At 37.5% G+C, this 21,164-nt stretch overlaps 1 protein-coding gene and 2 pseudogenes across 1 annotated transcript in view; 2 read left to right on the forward strand and 1 right to left on the reverse strand.

The window, feature by feature from the left end:
- Window positions 1-21,164, forward strand: part of LOC112807728 (zinc finger protein 90 homolog) — a 133,105-nt gene that overhangs the window by 6,242 nt on the left and 105,699 nt on the right. The window contains exons 3-4 of the mRNA XM_073878999.1: window positions 8,630-8,765; window positions 9,035-9,130. Coding sequence (XP_073735100.1) covers window positions 8,630-8,765; window positions 9,035-9,130 — 232 coding nt within the window. The remainder of the gene's footprint in view (window positions 1-8,629; window positions 8,766-9,034; window positions 9,131-21,164) is intronic.
- LOC112807846 (PRELI domain containing protein 3B-like) lies at window positions 1,157-1,748 on the reverse strand (annotated as a pseudogene).
- On the forward strand, window positions 20,101-21,150 carry LOC112807872 (leukocyte surface antigen CD47 pseudogene; annotated as a pseudogene).

Genomic DNA, 21,164 nt, shown 5'->3' on the forward strand with positions numbered 1-21,164 from the left:
GTGTCTACTTTAATGGACTTGCTGTTTACTTTTGTTTGTTTAGAAATCTTTTTACCATTAGGGCATTGCACCTTTTTCAGAACAAGTATAATTTACAGAAATTATAGAATGGAACTTTTTATCAAATATCAGTGTTTAACAATGTTTTCTTTAGCTGAAATATTATTTCAATTGTAAAAACCACCTTCAGTTGCAAAAAGTAATCAAAAACCTTATTGGAGGGTGCCTGGGTGGTACAGCCGGTTAGGTGTCTACTCTTGGTTTCAGCTCAAGTTGTGGACTTGGGGTGGTGAGATCAAGCCTCACATTGGGCTCTGTGCTTAGCGCAGTCCGCTTGAGATTTTCTCTCCCTCTCCCTATGCCCCTCCTGCTTGTGCACTCTATCTCTCTCTCTAAAATAAATCTAAAAAAAAAAAAAAACATGGATTTAACTTGATTTTACCAATGTCCTAAGAAGTCTTAAGCTAAACAATATTTTAAGTAGAAAAACACTAATTTTTAAATAGTTTGGTATACTTTTTCTGTGGTTATGTGCTTATATTAACTGGTTTGTTTTACAAGAAACCTTATGCGTTTATCACATTAAGCATTACAGAATCCAGGCATGAGCTAATTACCGTCTAACTAAAATACTCTGTATGTAACAATTGCAAGTATCAAAGCCCAACTGCCTGAGTCACCCAGGCGCCCTAGATTTTACTTGAGAGAGAGCGAGTACGAGCGAGTGTTCACAGAAGCAGAGGGGGAAGGGCAGAGGCAGAGGGAGAAGCAGACTCCTTGCTGAGGAGGGAACCTTACATGGGGTTTGATCCCAGGACCCTGAGGTCATGACCGGAGCCAAAGGCAGACGTCTTCCCAGCTGAGCCACCCAGGTGCCCCTATAATTTCTTCTTTTAAAAAGCATTCCTTAATGCAAGCTCTGGAGGTTTACTGTATCGGGGTAATTATATGTATTTAGGTGGCTCAGCTTTGTTCTGGGATTAGTCCAAAGCCAGGTAGAGTTCTAATGCATGAAAAGCTTTACAGTTCTACCTTAAAGGAGATTTAATATGCCAATATGATTTTCCAAGTACCTTTCAGAAATTGTTTTTGTTTTGTTTTGTTTTTTAAATAACAAGTATATTGCCAGCTTGCAGAGATGTGGGGAGCAGGTGCATCATATACCAGCTTTTATCCTCATTTCTCTTACAAACCCTGCTGCCGCCGTCGGTGTCTTTGTGTTCCCTCTCACTGAAGCTGCCAAGTCTTCAATCTCAGCATTTAATTGATGTGTTACCCATTCCATTGTTTCTCGACCTTTGTTGGCATTTGAAGATACCATACTTGCCGTTGGTCCTTCAAGGTAACTGCTGAGACTGACTCCATTCCCAGGGATTAGGGCTTCTTGAGTCAAAACGGATTTTTCTAGGTCCAGAGGGTGTGGTTGTATAAACTATTGAAGCCATATTTGTAAGTGAAATATTAGTGGATTTAAGTTCCGTCATTTTCTCTGCAGGATCAACTACAGAATGTTCTTGCACAAATGTTTTAGTTCTTGCTGCAATATGAGATTTCACAATGGAAGGCAGTCCCCACTCTGTGCTGAGAAGTCTTTGGCTCTGCAGCCCTCCAGAGCAATCTGTGTGACTGTCCAGTACATCACCTCCAAACACACTTGGGTCCATAGAGTTTGGGTATTTCTGCATTACAGCTGTTGTAACAGTTTCCAATGGGTGGTCAAAGATGCGCTCTGAAGTCCAGATCTTCATGGTGCTGGCCGCTTGCACAATGTCTCTGGTGTTCACTTTTTTCTTTTTTTAAAGATTTATTTTATTTATCTGAGAGACAGAGAGAGAGAAAACACAAGTAGGGGCAGAAGGAGGGAGAGAATCTCAAGCAGACCCAGTGAGCACAGAGCCCATCATGGACCTGATCCCACCATGCCGAGATCATGATCTGAGCTGAAACCGGAAGTCGGATTTTGTTTTATTTTGTTGCTACTTCTTAGGTATTCATTCATATGTGAGGCCATCTGTGCCTGGAGTTTCCTTCATGGGAAGATTTCTTTCTTTCTCTCTTTCTGTCTCTTTCTCATTAAGGAAGCTCTGCGCCCAACATGGGGCTCGAACTCACAACCTTGAGATTGATACCTGATCTGTAACATGTCTTTGTGCATGTATTAGCTGTAACTTGCTCTTTTGCTTTAAAAAAAAATGTAGATACTTACTGATTTTTTTAAACTCTTTTCTAATATATACTATTAAGGATTTGTTTTTTTCTAAGCGTAACTTCTTAGCTGTGTCTCACAGGTTTTGGCATGTCATATTTTTGATAATTCACTTAAAAAAATTCTCTAATCTAGGGGTATGGGGGTGGCTCAGTCGGTTAAGCGTCCAGCTCTTGCTCTCAGCTCAGGTCATGGTCTCAGTGGGAATGAACTGCGTGTTGGGCTCCATGCTCAGCGGGGAGTCAGCTTGAGATTCTCTCTCTCCCTCTGCCCTTCCCCACCCCACTCGCAGGCATGTGGGCACACTCTCTCAAATAATAAATAAATTAAAAAAAATTCTCTAATCTCTATATAGAAATATATCTCTTAAATAAATATAACAAGAAATATATCTTTTAATCTGTAAACATTGTGAAATTTTCTAGTTAATCTTTTTCTTACTGATTGTTATGTTAAACACTGCAAAAAGAATGTTCTCCTTATGATATCAAATCTTTGAAGTTGTTGAAATCTGCTTTGTGTCCCAGACTGTGGTCAATTTAAGAACAGAAGGTCTGTGTGAATCTGAAAAATATATATATATTGTAGTTTGGGAGTGCATTTTCTCCTTTGAAGGTAGTGTTTCATTTCTCTCTGGCTGCTTTTAAGGTTTGCCATTTATATTCAGTTTTTCTCTTAATTTTTAGTTCTCTTGTTGAAACTCTCAATCTGGCCATCTTTTTCCCTTTATCATTTTTTTTTTTAAATTATAGTTGACACACAATGTTACATTAGTTTCAGGTGTACAACATGGTGTTTCAACAAGTCTTTTTCTGTATCATTTTAACCATAGTTGTTAAATCTGCCAGGTAATTCCAATGTTTGGAGCTCCCTGTGTCTTCAGCTTGAATTTTTGGAAAAAATATACTAGGCCATTCATTTGGCAAATATTTTTTGAACACCTTTCGTTGACTGTTTTAAGTGTTTGGAGTATATACTGTAAACAAAATAATTTTTTCTGAACCTCTTTGGAACCTGGAGTATTCTGCATGGACATGCTGAATTGCTTTCTTTTTCTCTTTCTGAATTACTTTTTTTATCTTTTTAAGATTTTATTTATTTATTTGACAGAGAGAGACAGTGAGAGAGGGAACACAGGCAGGGGGAGCAGGAGAGGGAGAAGCAGGCTCCCCGCTGAGCAGGGAGCCCGATGCAGGGCTCGATCCCAGGACCCCGGGATCATGACCTGAGCCAAAGGCAGACGCTTAACAACTGAGCCACCCAGGCGCCCCCCCTTTCTGAATTACTCTTAATAGACTGTTGTGAATTGAGTTTGCCAGTGTTTTATTTAGAATATTTGTATCAAAATTAAATAGGAACTATTTTTGAACAATATTTTGTTACTAAGTTTGTAACAGTTCACAAATTTTTTTTTATGGTATGGGATGTTTAAATTACATGGGTTGTTGGGGCACCTCAGTGGCTCAATCGGTTAAATGTATGCTTTCAGCTCAGGTCACGATCTCTGGGTCCTGGGATTGAGTCCCGCATCAGGCTCCCTTCTCAGTGGGGAGTCTGCTTCTTCCTCTGCCCCTCCCCCCATGTGTGTGCGCTTGCTCGCTCTCTCAAATAAATAAAATCTTTTAATAAAAAAATAAATAAATTACATGGGTTGTTACTTAATGTTGGCTAGAGTTTTAATCCTGAAAATATCTGAAATGGATTTTTTCCATGGTAGATCTTCAAGATCTTCAATCGATTTTTAAATATTTTTAAATACTATTTCTGGTTATTGGTCTTTGCACTGATTTTCTACCTTTTTCTAAGTCTATTTTGGTAGTTCCTTAATGCTTTGACCCAAAGCATTTGTTTCTTTTGGCATTTCATACAATATTCTCTTTAGGAAAACAAAATACATTTCGTGGAGATGTGAGTGTATCTCCTATGTTTTCATAGGTACACGTGACTGTGTCTTAAAGTATCCTTGTATTTATAGTTGTATTTTCTTTAAGTGATTAGCTTTTCTGGTATTTGGTGCCAGAAAAGATAAATGGATTATTTCTCTTCTTGAAGAATCATCTTTGCTCATTTCATTCTTGTAGCTGTCAGTGTTACCTTATCTGCTGTGAGTTAAGCCAAACCACCTTTTATTTTGCTTATATATTTTTTAAAAGATTTTTTATTTATTCATTTGAGAGAGAGAGAGCATGGGCAGGGGGAGAGGCAGAGGGAGGGAGAGAAGCAGACTCCCCGCTGAGCAGGGAGCCCTCCATGGGGCTGGATTCCAGGACCCTGAGATCATGACCTGAGCCCAAGGTAGACGCCTAAGTGACTGAGCCACCCAGGTGTCCCTATTTTGCACATATATTTTTTACAGTGTATTTGATATTTGCCCATTATTTTGTTTTCAAATTTTCTTGATCTTGCAAATAACCTGTGACAGGTTTTGTTTTCAAATCAGTTATGTCGGTCATTAGTAAGAAATTCAGCATATTCATATGCCATCTTACAGTTTAGGATTTTTGTTTTACAGTTTTGTTTACTGTGTATCCTAGTATAACATCATTAATATTTTGTGTGTTCTACTTTATTATAGTTTTTGTCATACATTTGTTTCTTTACTTTTTGCACTGCTGGTCAAATTTATTTTCTTTTTTATCTAATTTGATAGATTGCTGCTTTCTAGTTTTGATTATGAAGACATTACTGTTATAATAGAGTCTGTATTTCTCTGTTAACGTATCTTTGTTGACTAGTGTTTTATCATCAGGATCTTTTGATTGTCCATTTCTTTTTCACCCAAGCTAGAAAAGAAGTCAGAATGATCAGAATGATAAACTTCCAAACAAATGCCTTGATTTATGCTCTGGTATTTCAGAATCTTTTGTTTTAGTCTGTTAATTTTATGAACAGCATATCATCAATTTTATGCCAAAAAGTTAGCGTGTATGATAAGTTCCAAAAAGTATTTTTTTTTGTCAGTTCATTGAGGTAAGCTGCATATAACTTAAGTGTCAAGCTAGATGAATTTTTATTTGTGTGTGTATATGCGTGCACACATGCTCACACACACACAGGCACCCCGCCCCCTTGTAATGACCACCCAGTATCCCAAAAGGTTCTCTGGTACTTCAAGTTCATTACTCTGAATCTATTATCATTGATTAGCTTTGCTTGTATGTCTGGCTTCCACTCAGTATAGTATATGTGAGATTCATCTATTTTGCTGAGTGTATCAGTTTTTCTTTTTTTTTTTTTTTTAAAGATTTTATTTATTTATTTGACAGAGAGAGACACAGCAAGAGACAGAACACAAGCAGGGAGGAGTAGGAGAGGGAGAAGCAGGCTCCCCACTGAGCAGGGAGCCCGATGCGGGGCTCGATCCCAGGACCCCGGGATCATGACCTGAGCTGAAGGCAGACACTTAACGACTGAGCCACCCAGGCGCCCCAGTTTTTCTTTTTATTGCTGTTATGTATTCCATTATGTAACTGTACTACACTTTTATTTTTCCATTCTGTTGATGGGCTTTTGGACTGTCTCCAGGTTTTGGCTAATAAAACTGCTATGAACATTTCCTATAGGGCCTTTGGTTGACAAACACTCGTTCATGTTGGATATATAACTAGGAGAGGAATTAATACATACAGCTTTAGTAGAAATTCCCTATTATTATTATTTTTTTAAGATTTTATTTACTTGAGAGAGAGAGAGACAGAGCATGAGCAAGAGCAGAGGGGAGAAGACAGAGGGAGAAGCAGACTCCCCACTGAGCAGAGAGCCCGATGCAGGACTCAGTCCCAGGACCCTGAGATCATGACCTGAGCTGAAGGCAGACACTTAACCGACTGAGCCACCCAGGTGCCCTAGAAATTCCCTGTTATTTTCCCAAAGTATATATACTTACTTACACTCCCACTGGCAAGGTATGAATGTTCCAGTTGCTTCATATTTTGGCCACTATCTTTATTTGGTATTTTCTGACTTTTTCATTTTAGATATCCGAGTGTGTATGTCATTGTGGTTATCATGTGAGTTAGGATGGGGGCGGTGGTAGATACTAGGTAGTGGCATGAAGGAGCTTCTCAATTTCAGGTAATGTTTTATTTCTTGATCTGAATGCTGGTTTTATGGGTGTGTTCACTGTGAAAATACATTGAGCCATTTCTTTGCCAAAGTATACTTGTGTGTTGTTTTTGTATATATTTATACTTCAACAAAAATTACAAAAATCACAGAGTTGACAATGACAAATTGTTTATCTGAAGAAGTCTCAAGGATATCATTAAGCTAAACCCAGGAGTCAAAATAAGATTAATTTTTTTTCATACATGAAGGTCAGAATTCTTCTCCATGTTTCCTTCCTTCATTTTTTTTTTTTTTTTTTTTTTTTGAGAGAGTGCACATGTGCGAGCAGGGGAGGGGCAGAGGGAAAGGGAGAAAGAGAATCTCCAGCCGACTCCCGGTTCAGTGTGGAGCCTGATGCGGGCCTTGATCCCATGACCCTGAGATCATGACATGAGTCAAAATCAAGAGTCAGACACTTAACCAGCTGAGCCACCCAGGCGCCCCTAAGTCGAACACATTCTATATTTCACCAATAAGTGTAATATTTGCCATAGGTATATGTTAAAATCCATTATCACACTGAGGAAATTCCTTTCTAGTTTGCCAAGAGTTTTTTGTTTGTTTGTTTTATCATGCTTTTGTGTATATACTCAGGTGATCTTATCATCATCTCTCAATTTTTAAAACTATTTATTATTATTTTTATTTCCACCTTCAGGCAGTTCCTTCATAGCCTGTTCTTTCTCTGTTATTCAGTTAAAACATGGTATTTCCTCACCTTACATTCTTGATTATTTTCAGTCTCTTACTTCTCTGAGAGCCTTCTGATTCATTGTTGGTGACGTCAGACACTACCAAATTATTAATGTTTCTCAAATCCTTATTTTCATTCTAGACCTACAGTATTATGTTTCACATTTAAGATATATCTTATTAAAATACAGTATCTATTTTTTCCTTGCTTATTTTGTGATACTTGTGTTTATACAGATGTTTGTACATATACCCTGAGGAAACTTTCTGCCAATAATTGGTGACTGTGTTCTATCACTCTCTTTCCTTTTATCAATTCCCTCTTTGCTTTACAGTTTTTCCTATAGTAGTTTATGTAAATCGTGGTTTTTGTCCATTAGCTTTCCCTTTACTTTTTTGACAGAGTTGCTTCTATAAATAAAAACCTGGTCACATAATTTTAATATACACTCAGATCTCTTTGGCTCCCCTTTCTTTGAAACAGTGAGCCCTAAAGTAGAGGCAAGCACTCTAGATGATATCCCAAATAATCCCTTTGGTATCTTCTATATGTTCTACAGGTATTTCAAGTGTAACAGTTCCAAAATCTTCCCTTCTCATTTTCTACACGTTCTAGTTGTCTCTAAATTGAAGACTTAGAACCTAGAATATGTATTCCAGTGAAATAAAATATTAAGCTGTCTCTTTACTTTTTAAAATTGAGGAAAAAAATTAAAATTTGTCACAAAATATATTGATAGTTTATTTCTATAATTCATAAATATAAACTTCATTAGTACTCAAAAATATTCTTTAAGGTTGAAAGTGATCACATACTTTGGAGATTTGGTCTAAAATTACTCTCTAATCCATGACTTTCTTTCTTCATGGCCCTTTCTGTCATCACAGCTCCAGGCTGTATTCTCAGTGTTTTCTGTACTGTTTGCCCTCTGTTCATTTCCCAGATGGTGTTGGAGGTGCCCTGCTTTTGCTTGTACCATGGCACCGTGTTCATGAAGAGCACAGTATTACTATTTCTCAATCAGCTGTTCTTCATTGAAGCTCAAAATAGAAATAATTTTGTTCCTCATTTATTTTAAAGTCTGTCTGCTGTGTACTTTCACCTTAGCAATTATAACATACTACCTCATATTTTTACCAAATTGTGTGCTACTTGACTACAAGAATAATTTTATTAATCTTAGCATTTCTAAGAACTAGAATGGTTCCAGATACATTGTGGGATTTGATAATTTTTTACATGAATAAACCTTAAGGCAATGGCATAATATTTCTTTTTTTTTTTTTTAGGATTTTATTTATTTGACAGGGAGAGAGACAGTGAGAGAGAGACCACAAGCAGGGGGAGTGGGAGAGGGAGAAGCAGGCTTCCCGCAGAGCAGGGAGCCCGATGTGGGGCTCGATCCCAGGACCCTGGGATCATGACCTGAGCTGAAGCCAGACGCTTAATGACTGAGCCACCCAGGTGCCCCTGGCATAATATTTCTGTTAGGATTTCTCATCTTCCCTCAAAGTGTAAAACCAAACAAATGTTTTGCAAACTATTTTGGTAATCATGGTAAGGATTGGTTCCCATACAGCTTTTTCCATGTCACCCAATTCTGAACATTGCAGATTGAACAGAAATTCCAGGGATCAGTATCATTTAAGGATGTGACTGTGGGCTTCACCCAGGAAGAGTGGCAGCGCCTGGACCCAGCCCAGAGGTCCTTGTATAGAGATGTGATGCTGGAGAACTACAGTAACCTTGTCTCACTGGGTAAGGTCTGTTTTTTTGTAATTCTAAACAGCATGTTTTAATTCTTTTAGTTATGAAGCATGTAGACACTGTAGAGTTTAATGATTTTTTATATTGGAACCAGGAATCAGTGTTGATCTCTTTTGGGCACCAGGAAGATATTTGTGTTTACTTCTCCAATGAAATGTTCAATAGCTCTTCATCAAATAGCTCTGGAAGCTTGCTTCTCTTTCAGAGACCCTGCAGGCTAGGCCTTCTGGTTTGAATCCTAAATTGTTTTGCTTTGACAGGGTATTGTGTTACCAAACCAGAGGTGATCTTCAGGCTAGAGCAAGGAGAGGAGCCATGGATATTGGAGGAAGAATTCCCAAGCCAGAGCTTCCCAGGTGAGTTAATGGGTACTGCACAGATGAACGTCAGGGGATTTATTATTTTCCCATGATTAATCCAGAGGTTGACAACTTTAAGATGTTTTTTTCAAGAATATCTCTTTAGAAGTCTTAATCCTTGGAAGTGACTGGGAATACTGGTTTTTGAACCAAATCTCCAGATACCACTCTTACAAGAAATGTTCTTTTTGATTCACTTTGTTTTTACCATTCTTAATCTGTCAACAGACCAGTCTTTGCCTGCCTCATCTTTACTGTTGTTTTTCTTCATTCCTTTGTTTCTCAAAGCAGTTTTCAGTTGCCTACCTTACCTCCATTGCTCTGCATTCTTGCCATCATCAGGCATTCTTTCATATGCTCATTTTTTTACTCAAATAATTTTTGAGTAGTTGCTATTATCTAAATGCTATAGTAGTGAAAGAAATAAGTGTCGATGAGTTTATACAAGTAGCAGTAGTGACCAACAAATATATGAAAACATGGTCAACATTACTAAACATCAGGGAAATGCAAATCAAAACCATACATCACACCATTTAGAATGGCTAGCACCAAGAAGGCAAGAGATAACAAGTGTTGGCAAGGATGTGGAGAAAAAGGAGCCCTTGTGCACTGTTGGCAGTGATGTAAATTGGTTCACCTACTATGGAAAACAGTATAGAGATTCCTCAAAAAGTAAAATATAGAATTACCCTATGATCCAGCAGTTCCACTTGGGAAGACACCCAAAGGAAATGAAAACAGGTTATCAAAGAGAGAATATGCACGCTGATGTTTATCACAGCATGATTCACAATAACCAGATATGGAAACAACCTAACTGCCCGTCAGTGGATAAATAATTAAAATAGATATGTGTAAATAATAGACTATTATTCAGCCATGAGAGAGGAGGACATTCTGCCACTTGCGAAATGGATGAACCTTGAGTGCATTATGCTAAGTGAAATAAGTCTGACAGAGAAAGGCAAATACCATGTGGTGTCACTTGTATCTGGAATCTAGAAAAGCCAAACTTGTTATAAACACGAGTAATGTGGTCACCAGGGGGTAGGGGATGTGGGAAAAGAGAGATGTTTAAGGGTAAAAAGTGTAATGAGTAGTACATAAGCCCTAGAGATCTAATATAGCATATAGTGAATATAGACAGTATTGTATTAGAATAATCAAGCTTGCTGAGGCACTGGAACTTGATGATTCCAATCACTAATAAGAAATGGTAACTATGTAACATAATAGCGGTGCTAATTATTGGTACAATGGCAATTACATGGCATATAAGTGTATCAAATTAACAGGTTGTACACTGTAAATTTATACGGTTATATGTCAAAGATAAATTAAAAAGGTAGCACTAAAATCAGATACTTACGTGTATTAAAGCTCTGTAGTGGTAAAAATTATCCTAGCAATGAGAGCAGAGTTAAATGGTGCTACAAGAAGAATAGTTGGGAAACCTTAAAGAGATCACCATTAGAGCAGAATTTGAATGAAATGATTGTGTGAGCTGTGAGGGTCCTGCCTCTTCTCAGCGGGGGTAATAGCAACTGCTAAGCCAATGAGTAGGAATGTGCTTGGTGCTTCTTGGGAAATAGCAAAAAAAAAGTCACAGTGGCCAAAGGGGAATGATTGATGGTAAGTGGGGGCAGGAAATGATGTCAGGCAGCTATGGTCCAAAAGATGAATATCATAAATCTTACTAAAGATTTTATTTTAATTCTTACTAGTGTAATTTGGTAAACAAGCAACGTCTGATTCATGTTTATAAGATCTTTCTCACCTCTATAGAGAAAATACTGGAAAGAACATAAGTACTTAGAGAGTTCGCTAGTAGTTTTCCTGAAGGGCAATTATGGTCATTTAGTCAAAATTGGGGAGACATGGAGGTAATGAGAAGAGGCTGGATTCTCTCTGTATTTGGAATAACTAAAGAACTAACATCTGTATTGGGGCTCCTGGGTGGCTTAGTTGGTTAAGCGTCTGCCTTTGGCTCAAGTCATGATCCCAGGGTCCTGGGATTGAGCCCTGCATTGGGCTTCCTGCTCAATGGGGAGTCTGCTTCTCGCCCTTCCTCTCCCTCTGCCCCTCTCCCCCTGCTCATGTTCTCTCTGTTTCTGTCTCAAATAAATAAATGAAATCTTTAAAAAAAAATAAAACTAATCATCAGTATCATCAGGGTAACAAAAAGGGAAGAGATGATGGCACTTGAAGTATTTAAAGGAATAATGATTGAAAACTTCCCAAATTTGTCAAAAGACATAAGAATACTCATTGAAGAATCTGAGTGAACTCTTAAGTGAGATGAATCCAAAGAGATCCATACTAATGGCATATCGTGATTAAATTTCTGAAAACGAGAAAAAATTTTGAAAGTAGAGAGAAACAACTCATTTCCTTTGGAAATGATAGTGTATTTGTCATCTGAAACCATGAAGGCTAGAAGGAAATAATACATTTTTTTCCAAGTACTGAAAGAAAAGAACTTTCAAACAAAACTTGTTTAGCTTGTGAAAATATATTCATGAAAGAAGGACAACTGAAGATACCATACAAAGGAAAACAAAGAAAATGTTGTTAGTAAACTTATCTTTTAAAAACGCCTAGAGGAGTTTCTTTAAATAGAAACTAAATAACATAAGAAAGCTTGGAACTTCAAAAAGAAAGAACATTGGAAGTAGCAAAAAATAAGGATAAATATAATAATGGAGTTTCCTTCTCAGGAGTTTCTGAAATCATATTTGATTATTGAAGCAAAATTTAGAATATCATATGATTTGATGCTCTACATGTGGAGGAAATGATATATTTACAAGATAGAATACAGGGATTTAATTGAAATTAAAGTGTTACATTTCCATTGAAGTCAGTGGTAAAATGTTAATCTAGGAAGATTGTAATAAATTATATATGTGCATTTTACCTAGAAATGGACTCGAATACCTAAAGAACCACTAAAAAACTATACAAGGTGGTACACTTAGAAATACTGTAAGTAAATGAAGGTGGAATCTTTAAAAAGATGTTCAAGTAATCAGTAAGAAAATAAATTAGGAACAGATGAATGAGAAACTGAGAAAACAACAGAAAAATAAAACAGCAGACTTAAACCTTGACATAGTAATATCTACTGTAAATGTAAATGATCTAAACACACCAATTCAGGTATAGACTGGCAGCCTGGATAAAACAAAAAACATGAGGCAGAAATATGTTATCTACAAAGAAATTCACTTCAAATGCAACATAGTGAGGTTGATGGGTGACAGAAAAAGATACACTATGCAAACATTAATGAAAACAAAAACAAGACTGACTCCATTAATATCAGATAAAGTAGTCTTGAGAGCAAAGGAAATTATTAGAGAAAAAGTGGTATTCCAACGAAAAAGACTGATCCAAAATGTGACCCCCACCAAACAACAGAAAGAACCTCATAGTACACAAATCAAAACTGATTGAGCTGAAAGGAGAAATAAACAAATTTTCAGTTATATTTGGGGAATTCAGCACCTTACTCTCAGCAATTGGTAGAACTTCTAGATAGCAGATATAAATTAACAGATATAGAAGAAATGAACAGCACCATCAACCAGCAGAATTGAATGAACATTTGTAGAACACTACCTAAAAACAAGGTATGCATTCTTCTCAAATGCCTATGGAACATTCAGTAAGATACAACATGTCATGGGCCATAAACAAACCTTAGTAAATTTAACAGAACTGAAACCGTGCTATGTTCTCTGAGCACAAGGAAATCAAACTGTGAATCAGTAATAGAAAGTCGGTAGAAAAATATCCAAACCCTTTGGAATTAAGACACATGTAAGTAAAGCGTGAATCAAAGAAGGCTGAAAGGAAATTTTAAAAATACATAGAATTGAATTAAACAGTATACCAATGTATGTGGGAAGCAGCCAAAGCAGTGGTATTAGGATAAGATGAAAGGTCTCAAATCCATAATTAATTTTCTACCTTTAGAGACTGCAAAAGGGCAAAGTAAATCCACAGCAAATAGGAGGAAGAAAATAAAGCAGGTATCAATGAGTTGAAAATAGGAAAACAATAGAGAAACCTACTGAAACACAAAGCCAGTTCTTAGGGAAAAAAATCAGTAAAATTTATTAACCTAGCAATCTTCAATACACACACACACAACAAACCACCAATATCAGGAAAGAAATGGGGGATATCACTTTGGCATTCATTAACAGGAGGATAATTTAAATGTTATGCTCTTAAATTTGATGGTTGAGAAGAGATGGATCAACTCTTTAGAAATTCCAAGCTACCAAAACTCAAGATGACATGGATAATTTGAAGGTTCTGTGGATTTTCATAGATGACATAGATAATTTGAATTTAATTTAAAATAAAGAGATAAAATCTCTTACGGATGTTTTCACCATAGAAGACTACCAAACATGTAAACATTTAAGGAGGAATTAATAATGATCTTACACAATGTCCTCCAGAAAAATAGAAAGCATGGAACACTTCCTAACAGGTTTTTTTGTTATCCTGATACCAAAACCATACAATGACAGTACAGGAAACAATAGTAAATCTATAGACCTATATCTCCCATAAATTTGCTAGCAAAATTCCTTAACAAAATATTAGCAAATAGAAACCAGCCATGTATAAAAAGAACCATGACCAAGTGGGATACATACCAGGTATGCGAGAGTGGTTCAGCATTAAAAAACCAATCAGTGTAATCCACTATAGGCTAACAAAGATTCTGTTATACATAGAATTGCTTTATTTTTCTTTCAGATTGTTTATTGTAGGTATGTAGAAACACACCTGATTTTGGGGTGGTTGTATTATAGCCTGCAACTTAACTGAATTCATACATTACCTATAGTAGCTTTCTTGTAGATTCCTTAGGATGATTAGTAGTTAGAGGGAACCTTCCTTACTCTTTTTTTAATCTCAAAGGTAGATGGTGACTTTATAAGAAAGAAAAACTACAGACAGATGTTTCTTATGAATATAGATGCAAAAATCCAAATAAAATCCAACCATATATAAAAGGCATTACATACCATGGCCAAGTAGGATTGATTCCAAACATGCAAGGCTCATTTACCACTCAAATCAATTAATATAATCCATCCCATCAGGCTGCAGAAAGAAAAATTATATGATCCTATCAATTGATGCAGAAAAAGCATTTGACAGACTCCAACACCCATTCATGATTAAAACTCAGCAAACTAGGAATAGAGAATTTCCTCAACTTGATAAAAAACAATAACAAAAAATCTGTTAGCCTCGTACATAAGAAAGAAGAACTGGATACTTTCTCCCTAAGGTCAGGCGCAAGAATGTCCAGTTTTGCCACTCTTATTTGACATCTGACTAGAAATCCCACGACATGCAATAAAACAGGAATATAAAAGGTACACAGATGACAAAGGAAGAAATAAAACTTTTTTTTAAGAGATTTGATTGTCTAAGAATCCTAGAAGAGTGGCACACTCCTACTACAAAGAAGTCATTTATAGCAAGACAAGCTTAATATTCAAAAGTCCTTTGCCTTGTCAATATTGTAGTTATAGTTGTCTTTTTATTGTTGCGTTTTAAGAGTTATTTACATATTCTGTATACCAGTCCTAATTAGGTACATAGTTTGCAAATATTTTCTCCCATTTCTGGGTTGTCATTTTACCATTTTGGTTGTGTGCTCTGCAGCAAGAGTTTTTTGTTACATGAAGTACAGTTCTATTTTTGTCACTTGTGGCTTTGGTATTGTATCTAAAAGGGTTGCGTCTGTCCTAAGGACACAAAGATTCACTCCTGTATTTAGTACATAGCTGTTGCATTTAGGTCTGATACCCATTTTTGTGTATGGTGTGAGAAAAGGGTTTATTTTAAGTGTTTTGCATGTAGTATCCAATTGCCTCAGCATCAGTTGTTGAAAAGGATTTTTTTTTTTTTTTACCATTGAATCATCTTTGCATCTTTATTGAAAATGAATTGAACATAAATATTCAGATTTATTTCTGTATTCCCAGTTTAATTGCATAGATCTGTAGGATTGTCCTTATGCCAGTACCACATTGCCAGTCTTGAGTACTATAGCTTTGTGGGGTTTTTTTAGGATTTTTATTTATTTATTTGAAAAAGGGAGAACATGAGCAGGGGGGAGAAGCAGAGGGAGAGGGAGAAGCCGACTCCTTGCTGAGCAGAGAGCCTGATGTGGGGCTTGAGCCTGGGACCCGGAAATCATGACCTGAGCTGAAACTGAGTTGGATGCCCACCTGATTGAGCCACCCAGGCACCCATACAATTAATTTTTATATGTTGATCTTGTACCCTGTAACCTTACTGAATTCATTTGTTTTAATAGTATTTTACTGGATTCTATGTACAAGATTGTGTGAACTGCAACTACAAGTGTAGTTTTTGTTTTTTGTTTTTAATTCAGTTAGCGAACATACAGTACATCATTGGTTTCAGATTTAGTGTTCAATACAGCTGGTTTTATTTCTTTTTTTCCAACCTGTATTTTTTTTTTTTTTTTTTTTTTGTCCTGACTAGAGCTATCTGTATGAGTGGTGAGAGTAGATTCTTGTCTTGTTCTTGATTTTAGAGGGTGGGGCGCCTGGGTGGCTCAGTCGTTGGGCATCTGCCTTCGGCTCAGGTCATGATCCCGGGATCCTGGGATCGAGCCCCGCATCGGGCTCCCCTGCTCTGTGGGGAGCCTGCTTCTCCTTCTCCCTCACTTGTGCTCTCTAGCTCTCTCTCTGAATCACTCCAATAAATAAATAAAATCTTTAAAAAAAAAAAAAAAGAAAGAAAAAAAGCATTCCATTTTGCACCATTTATCGTGTTATCTGTGGACTTTTCATAGATGTCTTTTAAAAGATTGAGAGAGTTTACTTTGTTTCTCGTCTGTTGATTTTATTAAGAAAGGGTCTTAGAGGGGCGCCTGGGTGGCTCAGCTGTTAAGCGTCTGCCTTCGGCTCAGGTCATGATCCCAGGGTTCTGGGATTGAGCCCCACATCGGGCTCCCTGCTCCGCGGGAAGACTGCTTCTCCCTCTCCCACTCTCCCTGCTTGTGTTCCCTCTCTCGCTGTGTCTCTCTCTGTCAAATAAATAAATAAAATCTTAAAAAAAAGAAAGGGTCTTAGATTTTGACAAACACTTTTTCTGTGTGTATTGAGATGATCAGGCAGTTATTGTCCTGTTTTTTCCTGCTTACATAGGCTAATTGATTTTCTTTTGGGGGGGAGGGGGTTGTTGAAACCATCATACACATGCTAAAATATGAGACTCAGATTTGTTAGTTGAGTTCTAGGTTGTTGAGTTCTTTAGAGCAGGGAATTTATCTCCGTCACCTTTATAAACCTCAGAGCCAGTCATATACCAAGTATGCAACAAACATACTTGAATAGTGCAGTTTAAAGCTATTTTGTGTCTGCTTAATTGCTCTGATTCATTAAAACCAAATTCTGTTACTAGACAGCTTCTTGGAGAACGTGTAATTAAAGAGTGTAGTAGAGCTTTCATACGAATAGAATGTGTATCTGACCAGCTGTGGTCTGTACTCTCTCTTACACTGCCATGAGTCTGTACTCTGTATGTAATTTTCGGTGGAGCCCTTCACGCTTTGAGGCGGGAAAAAAGAATATGGAGTTGGCGTTGGAGGAGTTGTCTTTATGTGATCTTTGACAATTACATGCGGAATATCCAGGAAAAAAGTTTATAATTTATAAATATTCGGAACATTTTGTGACTCCACCAATTTTAATAGTGTTGCTGGAGTACAAATGGTACCATGCTGTAGAAGTGGCTGTAATTACCATGTGACCTATTAATTTAAACAAAACAAAATGTTCCTTTATAAGTCTTCCTAAAGACTTTTTTTTTAAGTTAGGCATATAGTTTTATTGTATTGTTTTCTTTTCACTGGAGACACTTATTTGTATCTATTTTCTTTTTCTTTTTCTTTTTTTTTAATGGAGGTGTCCTTGACTTTAACTAGTTTCAGGTATGTAACATATTGATTAAATACTTGCATATATTGTAAAATGATCATACCAATAAATCTGGCTAACATCTGTCACCATACATAGATATAGATTTTTTTGTATGTGATGAGAGCTTTTGAGATCCACTTCTTAGCAACTTTTAAATATGCAGTGTAGTATTATTAACTGTAGTCACCATGTTGTACATTACCTCCCATGATTTATTTTTTTATGACTGGAAGTTTGTACCATTTGACTCCCTTTACCTATTTTGCCCAGCCCCAAACCCACACCTCTGGCAGCCACCAGTGTGTTCCCTGTATCTATCAGATCATTGTGTTGTGTTTGCATTTTTCAATTTCTGTATATAAGTGAGATCATTATTGAGATCATTATGATGTTTTTCTTCCTCTGTCTGACTTATATCACTTTGCATAATGCCTTCAAGGTCCATCTGTTTGTCCCCAAATGGCAAAATTTCATTAATTTTTATGGCTGAGGGGCGCTTGGGTGGTTCAGTCGTTAAGTGTCTGCCTTCAGCTCGGGTCATGATCCCAGGGTCATGGGAATGAGCCCCGCATCAGGCTCCCTACTCTGCGGGAAGCCTGCTTCTCCCTCTCCCGCTCCCCCTACTTGTGTTCCTTCTCTCGCTTTCTCTCTGTCAGATAAATATAATGTTTAAAAAAAATTTTTTTTATGGCTGAATAATATTCCACACACATACACCATATATATATGTATATATAATATATAATATACACATATATGTAAAATACATATAGTATACACACATATATAAAATACATATAGTATACATAATATATGTAGGTTAATATATAATATATATTGTAAATATATATGTAAATACTTATGTATTTATATGTATTTACATTTATATATTTGCATTTATATATAGTATATACAGTAAGTTATATATACTTAATATATATATTTTTTTTCTTTCTTTCCTTATTTATATAATGTTGGCAGTGAACAAAGGTGCTTGTATCTTTTCAGGTTAGTGTTTTCATTTTCTTCAGATAAATACCTAGAAGTGGAATTGCTGGATCATATGATAGTTTTATTTTTAATATTTTGAGGAACTTCCATATTGTGTTCTGTAATGACTGCACGATTTACATTCCCATGAACAGTGCACAAGGGTTTCCTTTTCTTCACATCTTTGTAAACTTGTTATGTCTTGTCTTTTTGATAATAGTCATTGTAATAGGTGTGAAGTGCTGTCTCATGGTTTTGATTTGCATCTCCCTGGTGATGAGTGATGTAGCGTACCTTTTCATGTACCTGTTGGCCATCTGTATGTCTTCTTTGGAAAAATGTCTTGTTCATGTCCTCCTCCCATTTTAAATGAGATTTGTATTTTTCCGACTGATAATATTACTTCTGTCTTGGATATTAACGACTTGTCAGACAAATGGTTGCAGTATTTTCTCCCATTCAGTGGGTTGTCATTTGGTTTTCTTGTTGGTCTTCCTTGCAGTGCAGAAGTTTTTTTTCGTTTGATGTAGTCCCATGTGTTTATTTTTACCTTTGTTGCCTTTGTTTATGGGGTCAAATCCAAAACATCACTGATGTCAGGGAGCTTACTGCTTATGTGTTTTTCTAGGACTTTTATAGTTTTAGGTTTTGTGTTCAAGTCTTCAATCCATTTTGAATTAGATTTTGTGTATGGTGTAAGATAGTGGTTCAGTTTCATTCTTTCGCACGTGGCCGTCCAATTTTCTTAACACCATTTATTGACGTGGTGACCGTCCTTTCTCCATTGTATATGCTTGGCTCCTTTGTTGTAGATTAGTTGGCATATAAGTGGGTTTATTGCTAGACTGTCTGTTCTGTTCCACTGATCTCTGTGGTTTTATGCCACTATCATACTGTTTTGATTACAATAGCTTGGTAGTATAGTTTGAAATCAGCAAGCATGATACCTTCAGCTTCGTTGTCCTTCTCAAGATTGCTTCGGCTATTCAGGATCTTTTGTGGTGTTCTACACAGATTTTAGTATTATTTCTTTTAGTGTGAAAATTGCTATTGGTATTTTCATAGGGATTGCATTGAATCTGTACATTGCTTTGGGTAGTGAGGACATTTTAATGATGATAATTCTTCCAATCCATGAGTATAGTATATGTTCCCAGTTGTTCCTTTTGTCTTCCATTTCTTTCATCGGTGTTTCATTATTTGGAATACAGATCTTTTATCTTCTTGGTTAAGTTTATTCCTAGGCATTTTATTCTTTTTGGTGCAATTGTAAATTGTAAGTGTTTTCTTAATTGTTTCTCTATTACTTCGTTGTTATTCTATAGAAATGCAGGGCGCCTGGGTGGCTCAGTCGTTAAGCGTCCCGCATTGGGCTCCCTGCTCTGCGGGAAGCCTGCTTCTCCCTCTCCCACTTCCTCTGCTTGTGTTCCCTCTCTGTGTCAAATAAATAAATAAAATCTTTAAAAAAAAAAAAAAGAAATGCAACAGGTGTCTGTATATTGGAGCAGAGGTGGGGGCAAGAATGCAGCAGGGTCAATGAGCAGGTTGACCTGGGACCCCGGACGGCAGAGAGATTAGTGGCTCCTGTGGGCTAAGGCGCCCGCATCACAGGCGCGGCGCTGCTGAAGCGTGAATGTGGGAGACGACCGGGGCCCAGGTTGATGTGAGAGGCAGGGGAGAACCTCGGAGGGAGGGAGGTCCCAGGTGAGTGGAAGACTACGTGGTGGGCCTGTGGAACGTGATCCCCAAGTCCAGCGCGTGCCGCTGTGTGGGAGCCGGGTCCAGGCCTCCTTGGAGCGGACTGGGGTGGGGACTTGAGCCCACGAAGCAGGAGGGAAGCGGGAGGGAGGGCCTCGCGTCAACAGCCCTGGGGGCTGGGGCGGGCGGGGGCGAGTACCTGTGCGCACCTGGAGAGGCGGGAGGAGTGGAAGCAGGCGCGGGGTGGCAGAAGCGGCCAGGCAGCCTGGGCGGCGGGCCCTGCCTGTGATGGACCGCAGTGGTGAACCTGCGGCAGCCACGGCCGTGTGGCCTCTGGTGGTGCTGCTGCTGGGGTCGGTGTGCCGCGGTTTGGCTCAGCTAATAGTTGACATTACCAGATCTGTAGAACACAGGGCTTGCAATGAAACTGTTGTCATCCTATGTTTGCTAATAATGTGGGTGCATCAAACATTAATGAAATGTATGTAAAGTGGAAATTTAGAGAAAAAAGACATTTTGATGGTGCTGTATAAAGGACCACTCAACGGGGATAAGTTTAAGAGGACCAAAATCTCAGAAGGATTGTTTAATGACTTTGCCTCTTTGAGGATGGTTGAGAAAGAGGCTGTCATAGGAAACTACACTTGTGAGGTAACAGAATTAAGCAGAGAAGGGGAAATCATAGAACTAAAATATTGTATTGTTTCATCGTTTTCTCCAAATGAAAACATCCTCGTTGTTTTCCCAATTTTGGCTGTCCTTCTGTCTTGGGGACAGTTTGGTATTGTGACACTAAAATATAAATCCAGTCTTAAAAGGAGAAGACCGTTCTTTTATTTGTTGGACTAGTGTTCACCAGAGTTGTCACTTTGTCCCAAGTGTATATTCAACAAGGAATGCTATGGACTTGGTTTAATTGTAATTCCTACAGTGATAGTGATCCTTCAGGTAGTGGGCTGTGTGCTCTCTGTGGTTGGACTAAGCCTCTGTGTTTCAGAGTGCACCCCAGTGCATGGCCATCTTCCTTCTAATTTCAGCTTTGGGTATTATAGCTCTAGCAGAATTACTTGGATTAATTTATATGAAACTTGTTGCTTGCAATCAGAAGACTATACAATCTCCTGGGAGAGCTGTAGAGGAAACCCTTAATGAGTAACTGACATGAAATGATGGACTCTAATTTGGAAAGTAGTAAGATGTGAAAGGAATACAACTGTGTTTAAGCACCATGGCCTTGATTCAGTGTTCAGGTGAACAAAACAAGAAAAATAACTGGTTCTCATCTGTGGGAGAAAGTAAATCATTGACCCTTAAATGGTTGTTAGTTCTAAGCTTTTATTCAAAGCATCTGT

This window comes from Callorhinus ursinus, unplaced genomic scaffold (genome assembly GCF_003265705.2).
Source record: "Callorhinus ursinus isolate GAN/ISIS: 27379988/994484 unplaced genomic scaffold, GSC_fseal_2.0 scaffold32, whole genome shotgun sequence".
NCBI lineage: Eukaryota > Metazoa > Chordata > Mammalia > Carnivora > Otariidae > Callorhinus > Callorhinus ursinus.